General features: G+C 40.5%; 1 protein-coding gene across 1 annotated transcript in view; it reads left to right on the top strand.

The window, feature by feature from the left end:
- The window catches only part of PTPRG (protein tyrosine phosphatase, receptor type, G), a 703,838-nt gene that overhangs the window by 393,973 nt on the left and 290,782 nt on the right, over positions 1-19,083 (top strand). Inside the window, exon 3 of the mRNA XM_012665722.1 lies at positions 10,324-10,503. Coding sequence (XP_012521176.1) covers positions 10,324-10,503 — 180 coding nt within the window. The remainder of the gene's footprint in view (positions 1-10,323; positions 10,504-19,083) is intronic.

Raw genomic sequence — 19,083 nt, forward strand, 5'->3', positions numbered from 1 at the left:
TTAAGCAAGGTTAAGGAGATAGAGGGTGGATGGGCATGGTATTTTAGGTAGCTATGTCAGGGAAGAGTTCTCTGATTAGGTAGTTTTTGTCACTGGTATTTCCGCTAAATTCCTCTAATTTGCTTTGTAGGTCCCATTTATTGGAAGGTACTTACACTATGAATTTATTGAAATTGAGAAAGGTATCAGTTGAAGTCAGCTAGTCACAGCGTGACAGAGGGACACTGAGTCCCTCACGCTGTTTTGGCTTTACTGCATAAATGTGGAGCTTTATGTCTAGACATTTCCCCAGATAGCATTTAATAGTTAATATATTTCTGGAGCATACATTCCTCCTTTTATAGTTGTCACAGGAAGGGTGTTAATCATCCTGTCTGCACCCTCTGAAGTGTTTCCTAGTCCCGCATGCCATCCACACCAGGCCCCTCTGCTGTTCAGTGAGTGTCTCCTAAAACTGTTTTTAATCTCTTGGTCTTCCCCTCTCAGCCCTTCTGTCAGTGGATTGGAATACAGACTGTTAGCCCTCCCAAGCAAACTCCTGTCTCTGGGAATTTTTTTCCCTTTTTCTACTTGTAATTGAAATTTTTCATGAGCTGGAGCAGCTTATATTTAAACAAAACCTCGTGGATATTAGAGTAAGGGTGTGAGAAAGTCTTTCCATACCAAGACAGGAAATCTCAGCCAGGTTAAAAACAGACTGTAACTATCAGTTTTGTTTTGCTCTCTGAGATGCAGCTAAGACCATTCAGAATAATGCATGGTCACCTAGCGAGTCTTTCCCACACAATAGCTTGAGCTGTGGCATGTCTCTGAGACAGAAACTTCAGTGAGAGGCAACTATTCCCATTAAATGTTTCATGAATTCTTATCCCATGACCCCTGTGTTACCAGAGTAAAAATTTATAGCAAGGGACTTCAGAGCTTGTTTCCTCTCCTTTTGTCTAAATGAGATCTTTAAACCCTTGCTCAAGTTGATCCTGCTCATGTAGGCAAAGAAGATAGGAAGAAAGAGACAGAGGAAGGAGGAGGGAATAGGGAATGTTATTTTTATATATTCCATCCAGCATGCATTCTTGATTTTATCTTTATAATTTGACATTTTCATCTTAGTGATGATTGTTGAACACATTGAATAATTTAACTGTTGGTCTTTTTAAACCAAAATTCTGATTATATCCTATATTTGTTAGTTACAAATAGCAGAAAGCCTACTCAAGCGGGTTTAAATACAAAGACTGTTAAAATTGAAAAGTCTAGAGATAAAATTTAAATTTCAGGCATGATTTGATCAGGTCTCCATCTCTGTGTCTTCTGACTTTCTCTTGTTCTTGCCTTTGTACTTCTCGGCTTTGGCCTTCAGCCAATTCTCTCTAGATTGCTGGTCAGTCCCCTCCCTTCCTCCTCCTTCATTCACATGCAAGGGAGGAGGACAAATACTACCCTCCAGGCTCAAGACAAAAGTCTGGGCCTTGCCTTGTGAATAGTCCCAACCTAAACCAGTCTCTCTGGCCAGAGCAATCTTCCATGCACTAATTGGCGTAGGCCTAGATTAACACCCTTTCCTGAATCAATCTCCTGTCAAGGAAGATGGGATTCCACAAATTGCCAAAGACCAGTCAGGTACCGTTTCTGGATCTGGGCCTGGGTCATGCCATCCAGACCTGAGAGTTTGCATGTGGTTCCTGCAAGAAAATATAGATAATCATGTTTGCTGAGCACTTAGTATGTGACAAGTACTGTTGAACATGCTCTGAGTGTAATGATTTATTTAATCCTTTAAATAAAACTGCATCCCTGTGTATACTTTTAGGAAGGTATTGGATGGAGGTTGGCTGAACTATCAACAGATATTTTATGTGCCTATTCGATTCATCCAGGTATTATAGGAAGTGCTCTTATGGAATTTAGAACTCACGGTTTTTTGATGATCTAATGTAACTCTGTAATTTACATGGAAGGAAATGGAATCTTTATAAAACGTGACCACTGTTCCATTTAGCTCCACTCTCCGGAGTGAAAACTGGAATGGAAGGAGCAAATATGTGGCATAGCTGTCCCCCTTGGTAGACATTGCTGATTGATCTTGTCTTTATCAATGACTAGTCATACAATCTGTGAGCCATTTGGAGCCAGCAGCATGTGAGTTTAAGCTCATTGCCATCCTTGAACTAGAACTCTAGCTGCCGGCTCTTGCCCAGTGCTCTTTCCACTGCGCCATGTGACCTTTTTAGTCCTTGGACAGTTGTTTCTGTTGTGTCTTAATGGGCAATCAGAATTCTAAGAGAACAGACCTTTGTCAAATAAAGAGTATTGACTACTTGAAGAAGTACCTGATTTGAAAGCTGAAAACTTCAGGTCTAGAACCAGCTTCTCTCCACTTTTATAAACATTTAAGATGTTTGGCATTGGACAATAGGAATTTCCAATTCTTGCTAATTGTTAATAAATAGCTCAGATGCTGCTTCTTGTAACCAATTCCATGTTGTATCTACAAGAAGCAGCAATGAAGTTAGCCTAACTCTGAGCCACACTTAGTTAGATTTTGAGTGAATAAATGAGCCCAATTAGTGGTAGAAATTGTTATTGAATGTTTGGATGTGGGGCAGATTTAACTTGAAAGATTCATATATCTAAACAGACTTTGAAGGACCTTTAAAGTCCTCCAGTGTGTGAATTACATGTGTGTTCATGGTGCATGCTTTAATACTGTCATGTTACACACCCATGCAGGCATCACTAATCAGTCAACTCCTTTTGAGCCTCTATTCAGACTCAAGGTCTGTAGCTCAGAACTAAAAGGCAGCCATTATTGCTGTCTTCATTCTTTGTAATACCCTCTTTTTTCAGAATAGTAAAATAGACTCCTGATGGCTTCACCATCAGAATTAGAATCTGAGACCCCCAGTTTAGAGATTAGTACTGTATCAGATTTTACCTGAAATTCGTTTTTAACATCCAGTTCTGAAATAGACACATTGGGAAATTAGACAAATAATAGTTGGTATTTAAAAACGAACAGAGTGGTTTTTATTCCTGGTGTTATTGCCTGGCATTATTTCTGGTGTTATGGCAGTCATTGATAAGTTTCCTTAAAGCACATTATCGATTTGAAATGAAAGAATGAAGTTTTTACACCTGGAATTTAAAAACAAAAAATTTGGAAGCATATTTTATTATCTGGAAGATAACTTTATATTTCCTTAATACCAGTTTAAAAATTACAATGTTTCTATCAGCAAAGTTGAACAACTTCATAATTAAACATAAATAAAGTGAAAATAGTGGCAAGCAACAACATGAATGCCTTTTAGCACTTTTTCATATACGTAAGAATAAATGTACAAAAGGTAATTAAGCTACCAGTACTGGAGAATGCAAAAGAATTGTTAGCCAAACCCCATAAAATTTTTTAATTAAAAAATGGAATAATTTAAAGATGTGTATCAGATCTGGGAGAAAAAGCATTCATTATAATAGTAGGTAAAAAAATGAATACATATATTTTTGGATTGTTGCTGTTGGTTAAAAGTAGACAACAAGATGCAGAATATTAAGCCTAGATCCAGGTAATACTTTTAATATAAGTTTATTGAGGGTGGCATTAATAAGCATATTTGACTAGAAACAGCACATAACATGTATATTAGTTTTGTTTTTAATTAGATTTAGACAGAATTCATTATTTTTAATGGCTTTTCATTAGTGAATAGAAACCATTATTTGGATCTATTGTGGTAAAATAAATTCAAGGTACATGCTTATTTTCAGCGAAGTACCTTTTATATATTTAAAGAAACCATTTTTTTGGAACACGAATCATAGATAGGTATTTGAAATCCTTGCTTTTAGGCAAAAATATGATTTATATGCTCTAAAATTACAACTTTTATCTCAGGTCAGTTATTAACAGAGAATTATATTGAAGTGAGACAGTTTACTTAAATTGTAGAAAAGTCATTGCTGACTAGTTATATTTGTTCTTATTTGGACTTAGTATTGCTGGGAATCAGGGTGGGGCAAAGTTAAGATGTTTTTCTCAGATTTTTATTTGATTGTGCTTTTTTTTTAAGAGATGTTGCTCAGGCTGGAGTGCAGTGGCATGATCATAGCTCACTGCAGCCTCTAACTCCTGGGCTCAAGCGATCCTCCTGCCTCAGCCTCCCGAGTAGCTGGAGCTACTGGTGTCTGCCACCACATCCAGACTTATTTAATTTTTGTTTGAACAGAATAACTAGTATTGGCTTAAAATTTATGCATGTTGACCAAGTTCTTTGAGCTAAATCTGCCCGAAAGAAACACTGAACGTCAAATAGGGTCTCAGACTTGGGCCCAGATTTACAGTATTTGCCATTATTTTCACGTGGGGAGCTCTGTCTTCTTTAAACAGGCTAGTTGGAATTAATCTCCAATTGTGTGATTTATTCTCCCTACTGTAGAAATATGTCTTCTTGATGCTAGTCTACTGAATTGTAGCATCTCAAAATGAGAAAAATACACTGACTTGATAATGGCACACTAAGGAGGTAGAAGTGGGTTATTTTAGTGCACAAATGAGCCATAAATTAAGCTAATAATGTTGTTTCTTAACTATAATTTTTAAAAGAGAATTTCTCCGACTTTATATATTATAAGGTTTTTATGTAACCTTAAATAATGAAATATCACCCACGAGCTTGGTGGTTTTTTCTGTAGCCCAGTCCCTCATTTCCTGCATCTTTGCTCTGCACAGACTCCTTTTTTCCAGAAAGGATTTGATGACAATTCCCGTATTATCCATAAATCAGTGCCCATCTCCCTCATCTGTTATGCCATAGACATGCTCTAACTGCATACTAGTAAATCCAGTAAAATCTGGATATTAAAATTCAACCCACATAACAAAACTTAGGTTTTATTTGGCTTTTGTGCAGTTTTATACATTTTTTTTCATTTTGTTGACAGAATAACCACTAAAGAATGATCTTTTGACAAGGATCAACTAGGAAACCACTGTATTACTATTAACTGAACTGTAAACTTTATTCAGAGGTCACAAGTTTTTCCATTAATTTTCTTTTTTGATTCCACTATTCAATCTGGAACTCTACATTTATTGTTGTAACTCATTTTAATCTTTCCTGCTTTTCATGACTTTGACATTTTTGAGAGTACTTGTCGAGTATTTTGTAGAATGTTCCCTAATTTGTGTTTGTCTGATGTATTCCTTCTGATTAGACCAGGGTTGTGGATTTTTTGAAAGAATACCAAGGAGGTGATATGCCCTCCTTATCACGATGTCCATGATCTTGTCACGTCTTATCAGGATGTCCATGCTAGTCACATGATATTGTTAGGCAGGGATCAAATCTGCAGGTGGCAGATAGAGGGTGGTTCCTGGGGGCCTGGGGATGGGGAACTGCAGGAAAATGCAGTTTTGAGGTTTACACACCTGTGGAACATAAACAGATATAACCTTGTTGTATAAGAATACCTGTTAATCACTTAGTAATATCCCACACCTGTAAGCCCTCCCCCGACCAGGCTAATAAAAGGAAGCCACTTGGGAGTCCTCAATGTCTTTCTCCCCTTGTGGAGACTGCTCCATTCCTCTCTCCGGAACGTATTTTCACTTTGTACGTAGCTCCCTTTGTCTCTATAATAAAAACTGTTTGTGTGGAGTTGCTTCTTGTCTGGGTCACTCTGTTGTACTGGTTCCTCTTGTGATTCTTCCAAGCAGGGAGCCAAAGAACCAGGACAACAGTCCTCCAAGGGGCCGGACCTGGCAGTGTCTCCAGGGATGTTAATCGTCATTACTTAGTTAAGGTGGTGTCTGTTAGGCCTCTTCACTGTGAAGCTACTATTTTTCCCTTTCCCTACTTAATTCTTTATAAGAAAGTCACTAAATTCAGCCAAAGATGGGATTAAGCTCCACTTCCCAGAGAGGCCAGCTGTATTTTTGACTCTTGGCTTCTGCCCAAGTGGGAAATACCTGGCTAAGATGCCCAGGGCCTAGTAAATTTCTCTGCACTTCAGGAAGTGACTCCACTCAAGTGTTTCCTCCTCTGTAAGTAGCCACCCCCACTCCCACTCCCACTCCGCACCCCCCATCCTGCCACCTCCTTTGCATACTGTGAAATACCTGCAGCCACCTACATTAGCCCTTGCTTGCGCTACGTATCTGTTCTGTCCATTGTATGGTCAATTTCTTGAGAGCCTGTTGTAGGTTTTGTACACCAAAGCAGTCATCATGGCAGATACTGTCAATACTTACTAAGCTTGTATTGTTTGATAATGCTCTAAATTACTTTAAATGGATTATCTCATATAATCCTCAAACCTACCCTTTGATATGGACACCTCATTTTGTATACTTGAGGAGGCTGAGCCACAGGCGGCTCAAGTTGTCCAAGGGAACTTGGGCCGCCCTGCTGCCTAGAGTCCATTTCTTAGCATTGTGTCCGGTATTAAGCAACGTTGAGTGTATATTTAAGTGAATACAGTGTTGGATTGATCAATAAGACAGAATTTCCTCTTTGATTGATATTCTTTGATTAGAGAGGTCTGTTAAAGCACAGAAAAAATAAGAGAGGTTTAAAAATAATTATGCTTCACAAAAGACATTGAAAGAAAAAGTTTTACCTCAGCCTTTCTTTAAAAAAAACCAGTCTCCTTTGGTGGGCTTGTTAAATTTGCACACAGATTCTTTCATGTACATCACATATTTGTAGCTTGTTTTACCTTGTCACAGCTCAAACTAATTTAATATATTAATGAAGAAAGAAAAGCAGTATTTATTTCTGAAGTCGACATCCTAACTCTAGAGACCAAGCAAGTGAAGAATACTTAGTAAGAAGTCAGCAGACAGATGTGTAAAATTAAAACTAAAATAATGCACAGACAGCATACTGTAGTGTCATTAGGAGGCAGAACTCTGCCACTCTTTAATCTCTTTTAATTCATTTATTTGTACCTAAAAAATACGTTTTACGACTCTGATAGGCATTGGTATGAAGTTGAGCAAGACATAGGAGGAAGCTGTTCTCAGAGAGTTTACCACTAGTGGGGAAGACAGATATTTAAGAACAAGCAGTAAATTGCCGTAGTGATGATAAAGTCCAAAGGAAACCAAGAACCTCTGTATGTATGTCCCTCACAAAGGGACATTTACACTGAGTTCAAATCTTTAGCCAGGGGTTTCAGATGCATTTATTGAATTCATTAAAGAGAAATATTTTTCATCCTAAGTTGAATGAGAAACACCGTTAGATTCCCATGGTACTTGTAGGTTGGCAGTGTATCCCCATCAAGGTCCTATTCCTACAAAACTTTTAACAGGTGGACAGGAAATTACTTTTGGCAGCCCAAAGTGCCCTGTGGTTTCTACCGTGACCCCTTCCTCTTCCCTTTTGAGAACGTAGCTTTGTACATTAGGTTGTCATGTCAGGGTTGGTGAGCTGTCACAAGGGGTCTCGCTACCGAAATGCGCATATCCAGCTTGTGCTAAGAAAGAGTCAGTAAGAGGAAACTAAAGTACAAATGACTTCTCCTTCTTACCTGAGAGAGGAAGGCTTCTTGCTAATTGCTCCTCCGTCCCCACCAGTGCCAACTAGGTTTGAGTTAACCACAGTCTTTACTTAGTGTCATGTTTTTTACTTAGAAGCATTTATTCAAAGTTCTGAAAAACAAAGCATTCAATACTGTGAGACTTGTGCAACTGCAAATGATTAATGGTATAATTCTCAGTCTTTTATAAAGTATCTTAACACCAGAGAGATTTATACAGTGTGGAATGGCAATGGTGCTTCGATGTAAGAATAGGTAATCAATACCTGCAAGCTTGGAAAAAGTGTTCTATTTCCTCCACTAATGACATAGGGGTTTTTGCAAGGCAAGGGTGTCTGGAGCATGAAGCTCTCCAAAGAAGAATTAATTTAAAATCTGAAGTGGAAGATCAGTTTCAATTAAAATTGCACTTGAACATATATTGGGTGGAAGCATGAAAGCAAGCATGTAGTCGGCTTAAATCTTTAGATTGTTATCAGTGAATAAATGAATGCCACTGGTGTGAACCCTGATTATATTTTTATACAGAGCTAAATTATATTTCACCTATGCCTGGAAGGTTATGAGAAATAATATGAATGGAAAGTACTTTTCTGACATTGCAGAATATTTTTTTTAAATTATTACTAGTTGTAGGATAATTATCAGGTAACTGTGTTCTTACAAATGATGACTTGCATTTATTAGTCAGAGTCATATATATTTGGAGTTATTTTACTGTGTCCCATACAATTTTTTTCCATTGAATATGATTTTTATTTCACTAGTAAGTTTCAAGAAGGCATCTTACTTATACACACATTCACACAAGTATTAAAACATTAGTTTCCATAATTCGGACATACAGAACCAATTGTGGTTAACCAAAATTCGTATTTTGGTCAGCCATCCGATAGATCAACAATCATTGCATTCGGTTTTTCAGTGGATTCTTTTGGCATCTGGAAGAAAATTTAAACTGTGGACAGGAAAATTAGAGACATTCATTATGCCCCCTTTCCCTCCTTTTTTTCCTACAACTAGATAGATTCAAGGTGAAAATAAAGTTTGGCTAAAATAAATGCAAATGCACAGTGTGTCCCTCTGTGACTCATCAGAGTGTTAGGGGATTTTACACCAGTGAGAAGACCTTGACATTTCCTAATATAGTTGGAGCTCTACAGTAAAGAAAATGGTGATCTTAACTTTTGCTCCTCTTATGGCCCTTATCAATGTGCCCCAAGGTTGCTAGACCTTTGCCAATCAGCTAACATGTTCTTTCTGACAGTCTGTTTTTATCTTAGTTTTGGGGATAAGGATTAAGGAAAATGACCCAGGAGTTAGAGCGAGACTGAGGTATTTGGCAGACAGCAAGAATGTGAATCATTTGTAAGGAGCTATGTCAATTGCTTTCGCAGCCGGGAAGCTTCCATTACCATGACTGAAAGGTTTTCTGTGATTGTCCCTTTTTTCATGGTACCATTGTTTATTTCTGCTGTGAGCTGTATCAGACTTAGGGGACATGGGGAAAGCCATGGCACATGATTGTGTGGTGGCAGAATGGTCACTATGTAGGCTCTTAACCACTACTAAACTAATCAGATTAGTAGTTAGACTTACCTACCACTAAACTAAACAAGATTTTCTTGTATCTTCCATCATACAAAGCTAGGTATATAGTAAGGCACAAAAATACCCACCCACCAACCAGTATTTTCGTATGTATGTAACATTAAACATAGATATTTAAAGCTACAAAACCCAGAAGATATGTGTATGTATATGCATACCCTAAACTTTTTGATCAGGAAGTTTATTTTACCTTCTAAAAATTGTGGAGTTTCAATGTATTCTGTCTGTAATTCTCAAAAAAGGATTCATCCTAATCTTTCCAGCAAAGTTACTTCTTTTCAGCCAGCTCCTCTTGCTTTGTTATGTGACGAAGGTTCAAAGTAGGGTGCAGAAAAATCTAAGAGCTTGTCATCAACTTAATAGACACTGCTCCTGCAATATTTCATTTCCACATAAGGCAGGGAGGCAAATGCGGTGTGTTCTTTGTACTTACACCTAATTGGTACCCATTAGCACTATGCCTTACGGTGGCACGCTCTTCCTTTATTTCTGTGACGTGTGGCCCCCTCCAAAAGGCTTTATTTATGTGAGTGCTGAGTCCGATCTGAAGGTGACTTTATACTCCATCCTCCTATGAGAGAGAGGAATTGAGGAGGAGAGATGAGTGCCTTAACACCCAAGTGTGCAAACCACACCAAATTGAGAAATCTCACACAATTAGCCAAAGGAAAAACCTGTGTCATTGCCTCCCTCATTTGTAATGACTCCTATCCCGTCTCGTGTGGCTTTCCCCCCCTTTTAAAGTTTACAAACCCTTATGAGCTAAGAAGAAAATTGTACTTAGGCTATTGTTCACACTAGCAAAACATGCTAAATTGATTAAGATGCTTTCTTGTGACCAAATGCTTTGCTTATTTTAGAAAACTTATTTAAAATTTTTCTGAAATGCGAACAACACCTGACAGCCCTTCTGCGTAATTCCCTTAATCTGATTAAAGATAAAGTTAGCAAATGTTTGATTGCAAATCAAGGAGCAAGACTATCTTAAGTAACGTATCTTTTCTGAAATTTTGCCACATTAAGCAAATGGCTTTGATCCATCATTTTCAATACACTGACCTCTTTGGAGTGGGGACACATTGGGACATGGAGTACTCCACTTCCTAAGTCGTATTCCTTCCATCCCTACCTTTGAGCCATGAAATTTGAAGTGTGGTTTTCTTTCAACAGGTGCCTATGGTCCCGAACACTGGGTCACGTCTAGTGTCAGCTGTGGGGGCCGTCACCAGTCTCCTATAGACATTTTAGACCAGCATGCGCGTGTCGGGGAAGAATACCAAGAACTGCAACTTGATGGCTTCGATAACGAGTCTTCTAACAAAACCTGGATGAAAAACACAGGGAAAACAGGTAGACTGTGGCTTCTTTACTTGTCCACTTCAATATGAAAGAATTTTGAGTGTCTCTAGTGTTGACCTTAACCATGACTTACTCCTTAAAATAATGCACGTTGCTGTAGGAAGCCTAAATCAGCCCTTGGTTTAAGAACCAGCTGTGTGACATTGGGTAAATTACTTAACCACTCTGTGCAGCAGTTTTTTAAAAAAGATGTAAAATGTGGCTAATAATATAGTATCAACCTCATAGGGTTGTAATGGTTAAATGAGTTAATAGATGTGAGGTGCATAGAATGGACTTTGAGAAACCTACCCAGTATGGCAGCCACTAGCCTCATGCGGCTAAGTTTGTTTTAATTAAAAGTTAGATAAGATTAAAATTCAGTCCTTCCGTTGTACTAGGGTCATTTTAAGTGCTCATCAGCCACTTGTGGCTAGTGACTACCACACCACACTGGGCAGCATAGATAGAGAACATCCTGTCATCAAAGAAAGTTCTATCAGTTGGTTCTGTCTATTGTGCCACACGTGCGATTGGAAATGGAATTCTTCTCTTCCTTGAGACTTTGCTTTGCTAATACTTGTTATTGTATCAGAGTGCAGATGAACTGTCTAACCCCTTTTTGCATCAGACCAGCAATTCGATTCTTCCACTTCCTTTTACTTACCCACTTGTCGTTCTGGGATTTGTGAATATGCACCATCATCTTTTTGCCATTGCTGATGCAGACGGCTGCCTCCCTATCAGTTACTATTGTGCAAATACCACGTAGCAGATTGTCCATGGAAGGAGCAGAGAATGCTTTGCTGAGCTTCACTGTCTGATCTGAAAATAAGCCCTGGGCTGTTATATTACATCTCTGCCTCGTGCTGCCTGGGGTTCTGTTGATGCCTAAAGATACTTTTCCCTCTTATTACTTGACTACTTATAACTTTAGCCCATTAAAACAAGTTTTCTCTCTCTCTCTCTCTCTCTCAGTCTCTTTTTAAAACGAACCTTTTGTAACCAAGGGTGCCACTGTAAACCGCTCTTCGCAATCCCTTGCAGGAGCCTGGGCTGCCCGAAGCCCTCATGCTGGGCTAAAATGACTTCACTCTCAGCCCTTTAGTCCCATTCATGTTGCAGGTCACAGAGTTGCCTTTTCTTTTAACCTGCGTGGCTGCATGGGCAGCTTTGGGGATCCATTTTCTTTCCTTAAACCAGCATTTGTCTGAAATTATTCATGGCTGATTGCTTTGAGTTTGCCAGGCTTGTTCACAGAATTACTTCCCGCTCAACACAGTGATTTCGGGCTTTGGGCTCTTCTTTATAATCCCCCCATAAACACTTCTTCTCCCTGTCTTTTAGCAGGCTACCTTCTTCTGTACCTTCATTCGTCCCCGTGGCTAGCTGCTCAGGAAAAACTTGTGAGCCAGTAATGTTATTTGTAAGCATTTTTTCATCCCCACCTCTGTAATCCCCCAACATAAATTGTATGCTTATTGTTACAATTCAGAATTTATTTATCAGTGATCTGGTCCTACTTTATATTTCAAATGTGGGTGTTCTTTGGAGAACCCCAGTGGGAATATGATCTTCAGACCATCTGAATGTGGTGGATAAGAGCTTTGCCTCACTGGGCGTAATCAGAGCTTGGAGCTGAGTGCTGCCTCAGTGCCACCTTCCAGGAGCCTGCCAAAGGCAATTCACTGGGCTCTCTGATACCGTTTTCTACTTGACTTGCAACGCTTGACAGCCTTCTGCAAAGATAACACGTTTCAGTGACAGCTTTCAGCTTGGTATCACCAATGACAGGTTTTAGACGTATGTAGGGTTCACTCAATGCAAGTTGATTCATGACCTTGGTCTTCCAGAAGCTGATTATCAATCTCTGTCACTCTGCTGACTTCCTAGAGTGATCCACAACTTGTTGCATATCTCAGAGTGCATGTGCCTGATTTTAAGCACAGCTCCCCAAATACGAACATATCTGTCTCAGAGATTTCAGAAGCATAGTGTTCTGAGAAGCAGAAGTAAATCTTCGTTACTTCTCAAACTACTTATTACTGTAAAATTCATGACATGAAATTAGACCAATATCTCATAAATACTCTAAGAGGATTCTGTAAGAGGGGTTTTAAAAAGTGACAACCAGTTATATGCAATTTGAAACAAGAACACGGAATTGATTTTTTGATCTCTTGATAGAGTTTCAACTTATGGTGATTTAGCAACGTGGGTGCGGAAATCAACTTGTGTAATTTTTTTTTTTTTTTAAAGAACAAACCTAGTAACTTGTTTCGTTCTGCAGATCTTAAAATGCCAAATGAGTTCATAAATTTTCCAACATTTTGGAGAAATAAAGATTCGTTTGCTCTGTTTATTTTGTCTGGATCATACAAAGTCAGCCGAGGAGTACCTATCAGTGCAGGCTAAATTAAGGTGGGGTTGATAATTTCTACAATGAATAGTATTGATAGGCAACCTAGATAATTCCAGTTTTTAAAAGGAAAACACTTATCATTGTACTTCAGATTTGAAAGATGTTACAGTTAAGGGAAATGATGTATAGGGATCACAGTATCTTTCTGCATTATTTCTTACAACTACATGTGAATCTACAATTGTGAAAAAAATTAAACAAACTTTTTTAGTTTTTAAAAAGTCATATCCTCAACCACATGATCTGTCTTCATTACAGTCATTCATTTTATATCTATCTAGCATGCCTCAATGAAGACAAAACTTCTTTTTCTTAAATCATTAATTTTTAAGCAACACATATTTTTCTTTTCTAAAAGTATTTTCTTGAACCTTATAGTTCCAGGAAATAAATTCAGGAGGGAGTATTTATTTTTTTCTAATGGAAATTTACAGGTCGCTTATCTGTAAAATAGACTCTGCCTTTTGTATATTAAAATATGAATGGAGAAAGTTAATATTTAAAGCGGCCTATTGCATACAGACAGTAAGTTTCTCATAAAACAATTTAAACGCTCAGATCTGTCTTAACCCCCTGAGAGTGCTATATATCCAATCCAGCATAATCAATAGAGTGACTTGGTTGTACCTAGCCCGCTTCTTGGAAGCTGTCTAAAATATCTTTACAAGACAAATAGCATCTCTCTATTTCTTCCTGAGGAGCCATAACTATCTCTGTGCCAGTTCCCATTTGATTTCATCTGAAGTTATTTCCCTTTCTTTCATTTTTGTGGAATGAAAAGATAATGCATTCATCAAGAACATTTCAAGACAATCTTGCTGTTCCCAGCATTAGCTTCCAGCTAAATGATCAAAATTTAAGACTTAGATGGAGCTTCTGATGTATGTTAATAAGCCACGGCCTCCTGTGAATTTTAACTATTGGGAGGGCTTTCCTTTTCTTTTCTTTTTTCCTTTTTTGACTACTTTTTCTTACATCCCACACCAAGGACAAATAGTAAGCGTGTTTGCCATAATGCACATTACTTTCATTTCCCACTTTATATTGGTTTACTGTATTTTTTCTTTGCCTGTATTCTTTCCTGTTTGTCTGCATGTACCACAGTGCCTGGCACACATGGAGTTAAGAAATGATTGTTAAGTTAGTACAAGAATATCAACAGCAGGGAAAGTGGGTGTGAATAGGTAGGTCAGGAGACATTTCCTAGAGTGTTACTGAGCCCATAAAATTAAGACAAGGATTAGGAGGCTGTGGCATTGACTTGACTTTGCCTAGGGGTCTTGGAACGTTTACAGTAGAGTAGCACCCTAAGAGCACATAAACTTGAGAAAAGAACAAACTAATCACAGGCTGGTTCAGAGAGGAAAATAAAATCTTAATGACCTCCATCACTTCCACACGCTGTTTCCCCGAACTGAGGATGTGACCCAGGTACGTGTCAGAGGAGGACGTGGCTTTGCCACTCTGCTTAGAGACGGGGTTAAGGTAAAGCGAGCGTCTGAAGTTGAAAAGCACTTTGTGTTCTTTTGTTCATTGCAGTTCACCGCTCAAACTAACTGCTGCCTCTGTGGAGACAAGGATGTGAGCCTTACTGAGAGCTAGCCCTGGGCTACCGGTGTACATGGGCACCCTGCAGGGGTTTCAGTGGTGATCTTTTTTTTTTTTTTTTTTGAGGCAGAGTCTCACTGTGTTGCCCAGGCTAGAGTGCCATGGTGTCATCCTCACAGCAACCTCAAACTCCTGGGCTCAAGCGATCCTCCTGCCTCAGACTCCCGAGTAGCTGGGACTACAGGCATGTGCCACTATGCCCGGCTAATTTTTTCTATATATTTTTAGTTGTCCAATTAATTTCTTTCTATTTTTGGTAGAGACGGGGTCTCGCTCTTGCTCAGGCTGGTTTCGAACTCCTGAGCTCAAACGATCCGCCCGCCTCGGCCTCCCAGAGTGCTAGGATTACAGGCGTGAGCCACCGCGCCCGGCCTTCAGTGGTGATCTTCATGATGTTTGATTTCCTTCCCAAACTGATGGATTCTCTTGCTTAGCCCCACTCAAGATGTGATTCCACAATACCAACATGGTTGCCCAAGTGTAACAGGCATGCAGAAGCCTTTAGCAATCTTGAGATTTATAATAAGGAAAGTTCCAGGAAATGTATGTGTGTGTGTGTGTGTGTGTGTGTGTGTGTGTGTGTGTGTGTGTGTGTCTGTGTCTGTGTGTCTGTCTGTCTTCATATCTTTCTGACACTCTGGTCTTTCTATTCTTTCATTTTTATTCTGTTTCTACTCTTTCTGTTCTGTTGTTGGTCTAGATGTGTCTTTGTCCATGGATTTCCCTGTGAACTCTTTGCCTTGTTGCAGTTTCATTCTCTCCCAACTTTGCCCTTGTGTCTTCTCCTTGAATTTGCCTCCCCTGGGGCTAGCCTCTGTCTCAGGGCCTGTTTCCGCTCTCTGCCCCTAGCATGGGGCCCTTTCTCTCCCTTCCTGTCTTCCTTCCTTAGAGCTGGCCACAGAAGAGAACCGAAGTGTAAAAGATGTCTTTATTTATCGTATCTGTGGAGTAGATTTTGGTGTCAATAGCAAAAACCTAAGTATATTCTCATTTTAATAAAACCTCTCTTGTCCCTGATAATGTTGGATGGGGAGGGCCTGGACAAACGAAATACATGAATGATTGTCCAGGTATATTTTTGTGAGGGGTTCCAAACTCACGTGTTACCAAATCATTACTTTTATTTTTATTATAGTACTACTACACCATCTCAGTTCTTAATGATCTCTAGTAGGTGTAAATGTGGGCCACTGACCAGAGACCATTGTGGGGTCCTCATTCCTGAATCACAGTTTAACTCTGAATTCTGTTTGTGTCACTAGTGAATTGGTCATTTTGCTTACAAAGAGGGTGCCAAGCTTTCTGATTAAAAACAAAATATCAGCCAAGTAGACAGATGTTTGGAAACATCTGGGTGCACAGCATCATTTACATTGTGTGTGCCCAGCCCTGTGTTTGTAATACCCTGGGGCATCTCTGGTTAGCTTAAGGTTACCCAAAAAAGAAAATTTAAGTTTAATTTTTAAAAACCCATTCTTTTTTGGTGGGAATGCTAAGTGAGCTTTCACTCTTCCCTTTATAAATTTTCCTATTTCAAAAGCCCAAATTCTTGGGTTCTTTCTTCCTGTTACTATCCAGTCTTACCTGAATCCTGGCATTGAACTTGGACGTTTTTCACAGGGTCTCCCTTTGGCTACACGGAATACAGCTGTGCCTCGTGTCTGCTAAGCTCCATTGCCTTCCTGTCATCCCCACAGCCCCAGGCCCTGCGTTCAGGTGGTAGGGGCTATTAATAGTTTTTGTGTAGAGAAGCTTAATTAACTAATTACCCTGAACTTTGAGGGTCACTTTTGAAGAACTCTTTTTTAGGGTACGTAATTCTCTGCTAGACGCCTCCATCTGTCTTATATTACATGGTTAAAGTCTTAACTAATCCACTTTGTTCATCTTGCTCAGTTCAGCCCTGAGTTAACTGAGACCCAGGATAATCCCATGGCTTGTCATCTCTAGATCATCTGAGGTTGCTCCAGCTCAGCTTGTCCAGTGTCTCTTTGCTGGATGACTGCAGTAACCTCCTAAGTTTTGTTTTTATCGACCAGTGTTGCTATCCTCTCTGGTCTTCTCCATGTAGCAGCCAGAGTAATCTACTCATTTCCTTACTCTGATCCTGTCTGTCTGTCCATCTATTCTTCTTTCTTTCTCATTCTCTCTCTCAACCATATCAAGGACTGTCCATTTCTCACAGGACAAAGAGAGACTGCTCACTGTCCTGCCTCATTCTCTGTCCTCATGTCCCATCCTGCTCTCTGGACATCAGTAATCCTGGCTTCCTCCTCACTACCCCTACCACAGGGCCTTTGCATGAACTGGTTCTCCCTTGAGATTCTCCCCTCCTGTTGGTCCTTCTCCAGGATAGCTCTTCCAACTCTCAGCTTAGGCCTTGACACTCCTCCCTTCCTTTGTCTGGGGTTGGATGCTCAATTGGCACTGCTTGTCCTGCTTGCAGATTTGCTTGTGTCGTCTGCCTTGTTCTTAGGGCCTGTCTTTCCCACCAGCCATCAGTTCAATGAGGGCAGGAACTGGGCCTGATTTACCTACCTTTTCTTCCCCAGTAATTACTCAGTAAATATTTGTTGAATATTTGAAAAAAGAAATGGCAATGGCTGTAGGGAAGTTAGTGGAAGATTAACTCATGGAATGCCTGCATGTTCTGACTCTCAGCCAAGTGTTTCCCTTTTACCAAGAACCCCAGGGCATCCTCTGGTGTACACAGGTATGGTGGGGGGTGGTCTGGGGGTCCCACCAGTAAGGTCCCACCAGTAAGCATAATGGTATGCTTTTTTTACTTCATAGTGTTGAAAATGGGGAGCAGGGGTAAGATAGTAAGCAGCTGGTTTTCCTCCATCCATTTTTCTTTAATTTTTAGCACCTGCTGCTGTTTACTCAGATTTTGCTGTGAACATTTGCTTTAGCCTGCATTACATACCCATGTTGAATCTAATTTATAAACAGTTGATGGATATCCTGCAAAGAATGCCAGGTACATCCCTTCAAGCTCAGGAGAAAACTAATTCCTTACTCAAGGTGTGACCACATGACCCAACTCCCTCTCTGCCGCTCTCCCTGTGTACAGCCCGGAGCGTCTTTACGTCGTGGGGGGCCCCAGACACAGGGAGAATGTGGTGTAAGCTGTGGACCCTCCCCCAAGGAGAATAACCTCTGTAGACAGCACTTACGTAATGCCAACTGTATGCCATAATGTTGTGTATGCATTGCTGTTCTGAGCAGTCTGCATAAGTCACCCCCGTGATCCTCTTAACCTGTGAAGTAGCTGCTGTCTTACTCCACTTCACAGCGTGGATCGGGGGCGCCAAGAAGTGCATCAGCTTTCTCATAAATGGACAGTGGCAGATCCAGGATTCAAATTCAGACGCACTGGCTGCAGAGTCCAGCTGCTAAGCTCCATATGTGCACTGTGCTCAGAATTTTACTTCTGTCAGGAGGGCAGAGAGCCCAGAGTCCATGGGTAGCTACTGCTGTGGGCTTTCAGACTCTAGGTTAAGAAACCCTGAATTTGAAGCCTCCAGCTCCTTCCACGCCCTCCATCATTCTGCTCTGATTTCATCACAATCCACATGAGCAGTTTATCCACCGGAGGAGCTAGTTCTGGAAAGCCCACTCAAACGTGTACCTTTCCTGCCTCCCCCTCCTCTCCCACCCGTCTTAGCTCAGGCTGCTCTAACAAAATACTGTAAACTGATGGCTTAAACAGCCAACATTTCTCACGGTTCTGGAGGCCGGAAGTCCAAGCTCAAGGCACTGGCAGATTTGGTGTCCCATGAGAGCCTGGTTTCTGGTTCTTAGACAACATCCTCTCGCCGTTTCCTTACCTGGCAGAAAGGAAGCCAGCTCTCTCGGGCCCCTGATCCCGGGTGGGAGGCTTCACCCTCATCGCCTAATCACCTCCCAAGGCCCCCCTCCTCACGCTGTTAGAACCGGTTCCCCTCGGCCCCAGGAACAGAGAGGCAGAGTCACCGAGGCTGCAAATGGCAAAGGAGTTTATTGGCGAGCTCGAGCTAGGGTCCAAGTCCCAGAGCACCAACGCAGTGGCCTCCCTATGAACCAGGACCCCGCCCTGGGGTAAAGGTGAGCTTTTATACTTTCTTTTGCACACGACACATCGGTGGCACACGACACGCAGGTTTCACACGACATGCCGGGCACACCATCCCCCCTCCCCCCTTTGTCCATTGGTTCCTTTGAAAGTGGCGGATTGTTTTGACTCCTGATTGACTCCCGAGGCTCCAAGCCTCGGGATTTTCAATTTTCGCGCCAGCGCCAGTTTTGGTCCGCGTTTCGGTTTCGGGGAAACTGAAACTTAGGCCCATTTTAGGAAGTTCAGCCTGTCATGGAGTCACTCCTGCCCTGTTTTTTCATTCTGATTAGCTATATCTGACTAACAACTAAAAGCAAGCGTGGTTACAGAAGCAAACAGCATTAGTTAGAATCAAAGAGAATACATTTTTCTAATCTAAAACAGTTTCTGTTCCACACAAAACAAAGTACATTCTTCTACTATCAATTCCTGCCTTTCAATACCATCACCTTGGGAATTAGAATTT

This window comes from Propithecus coquereli, unplaced genomic scaffold (genome assembly GCF_000956105.1).
Source record: "Propithecus coquereli isolate 6110/MARCELLA unplaced genomic scaffold, Pcoq_1.0 Scaffold1, whole genome shotgun sequence".
NCBI lineage: Eukaryota > Metazoa > Chordata > Mammalia > Primates > Indriidae > Propithecus > Propithecus coquereli.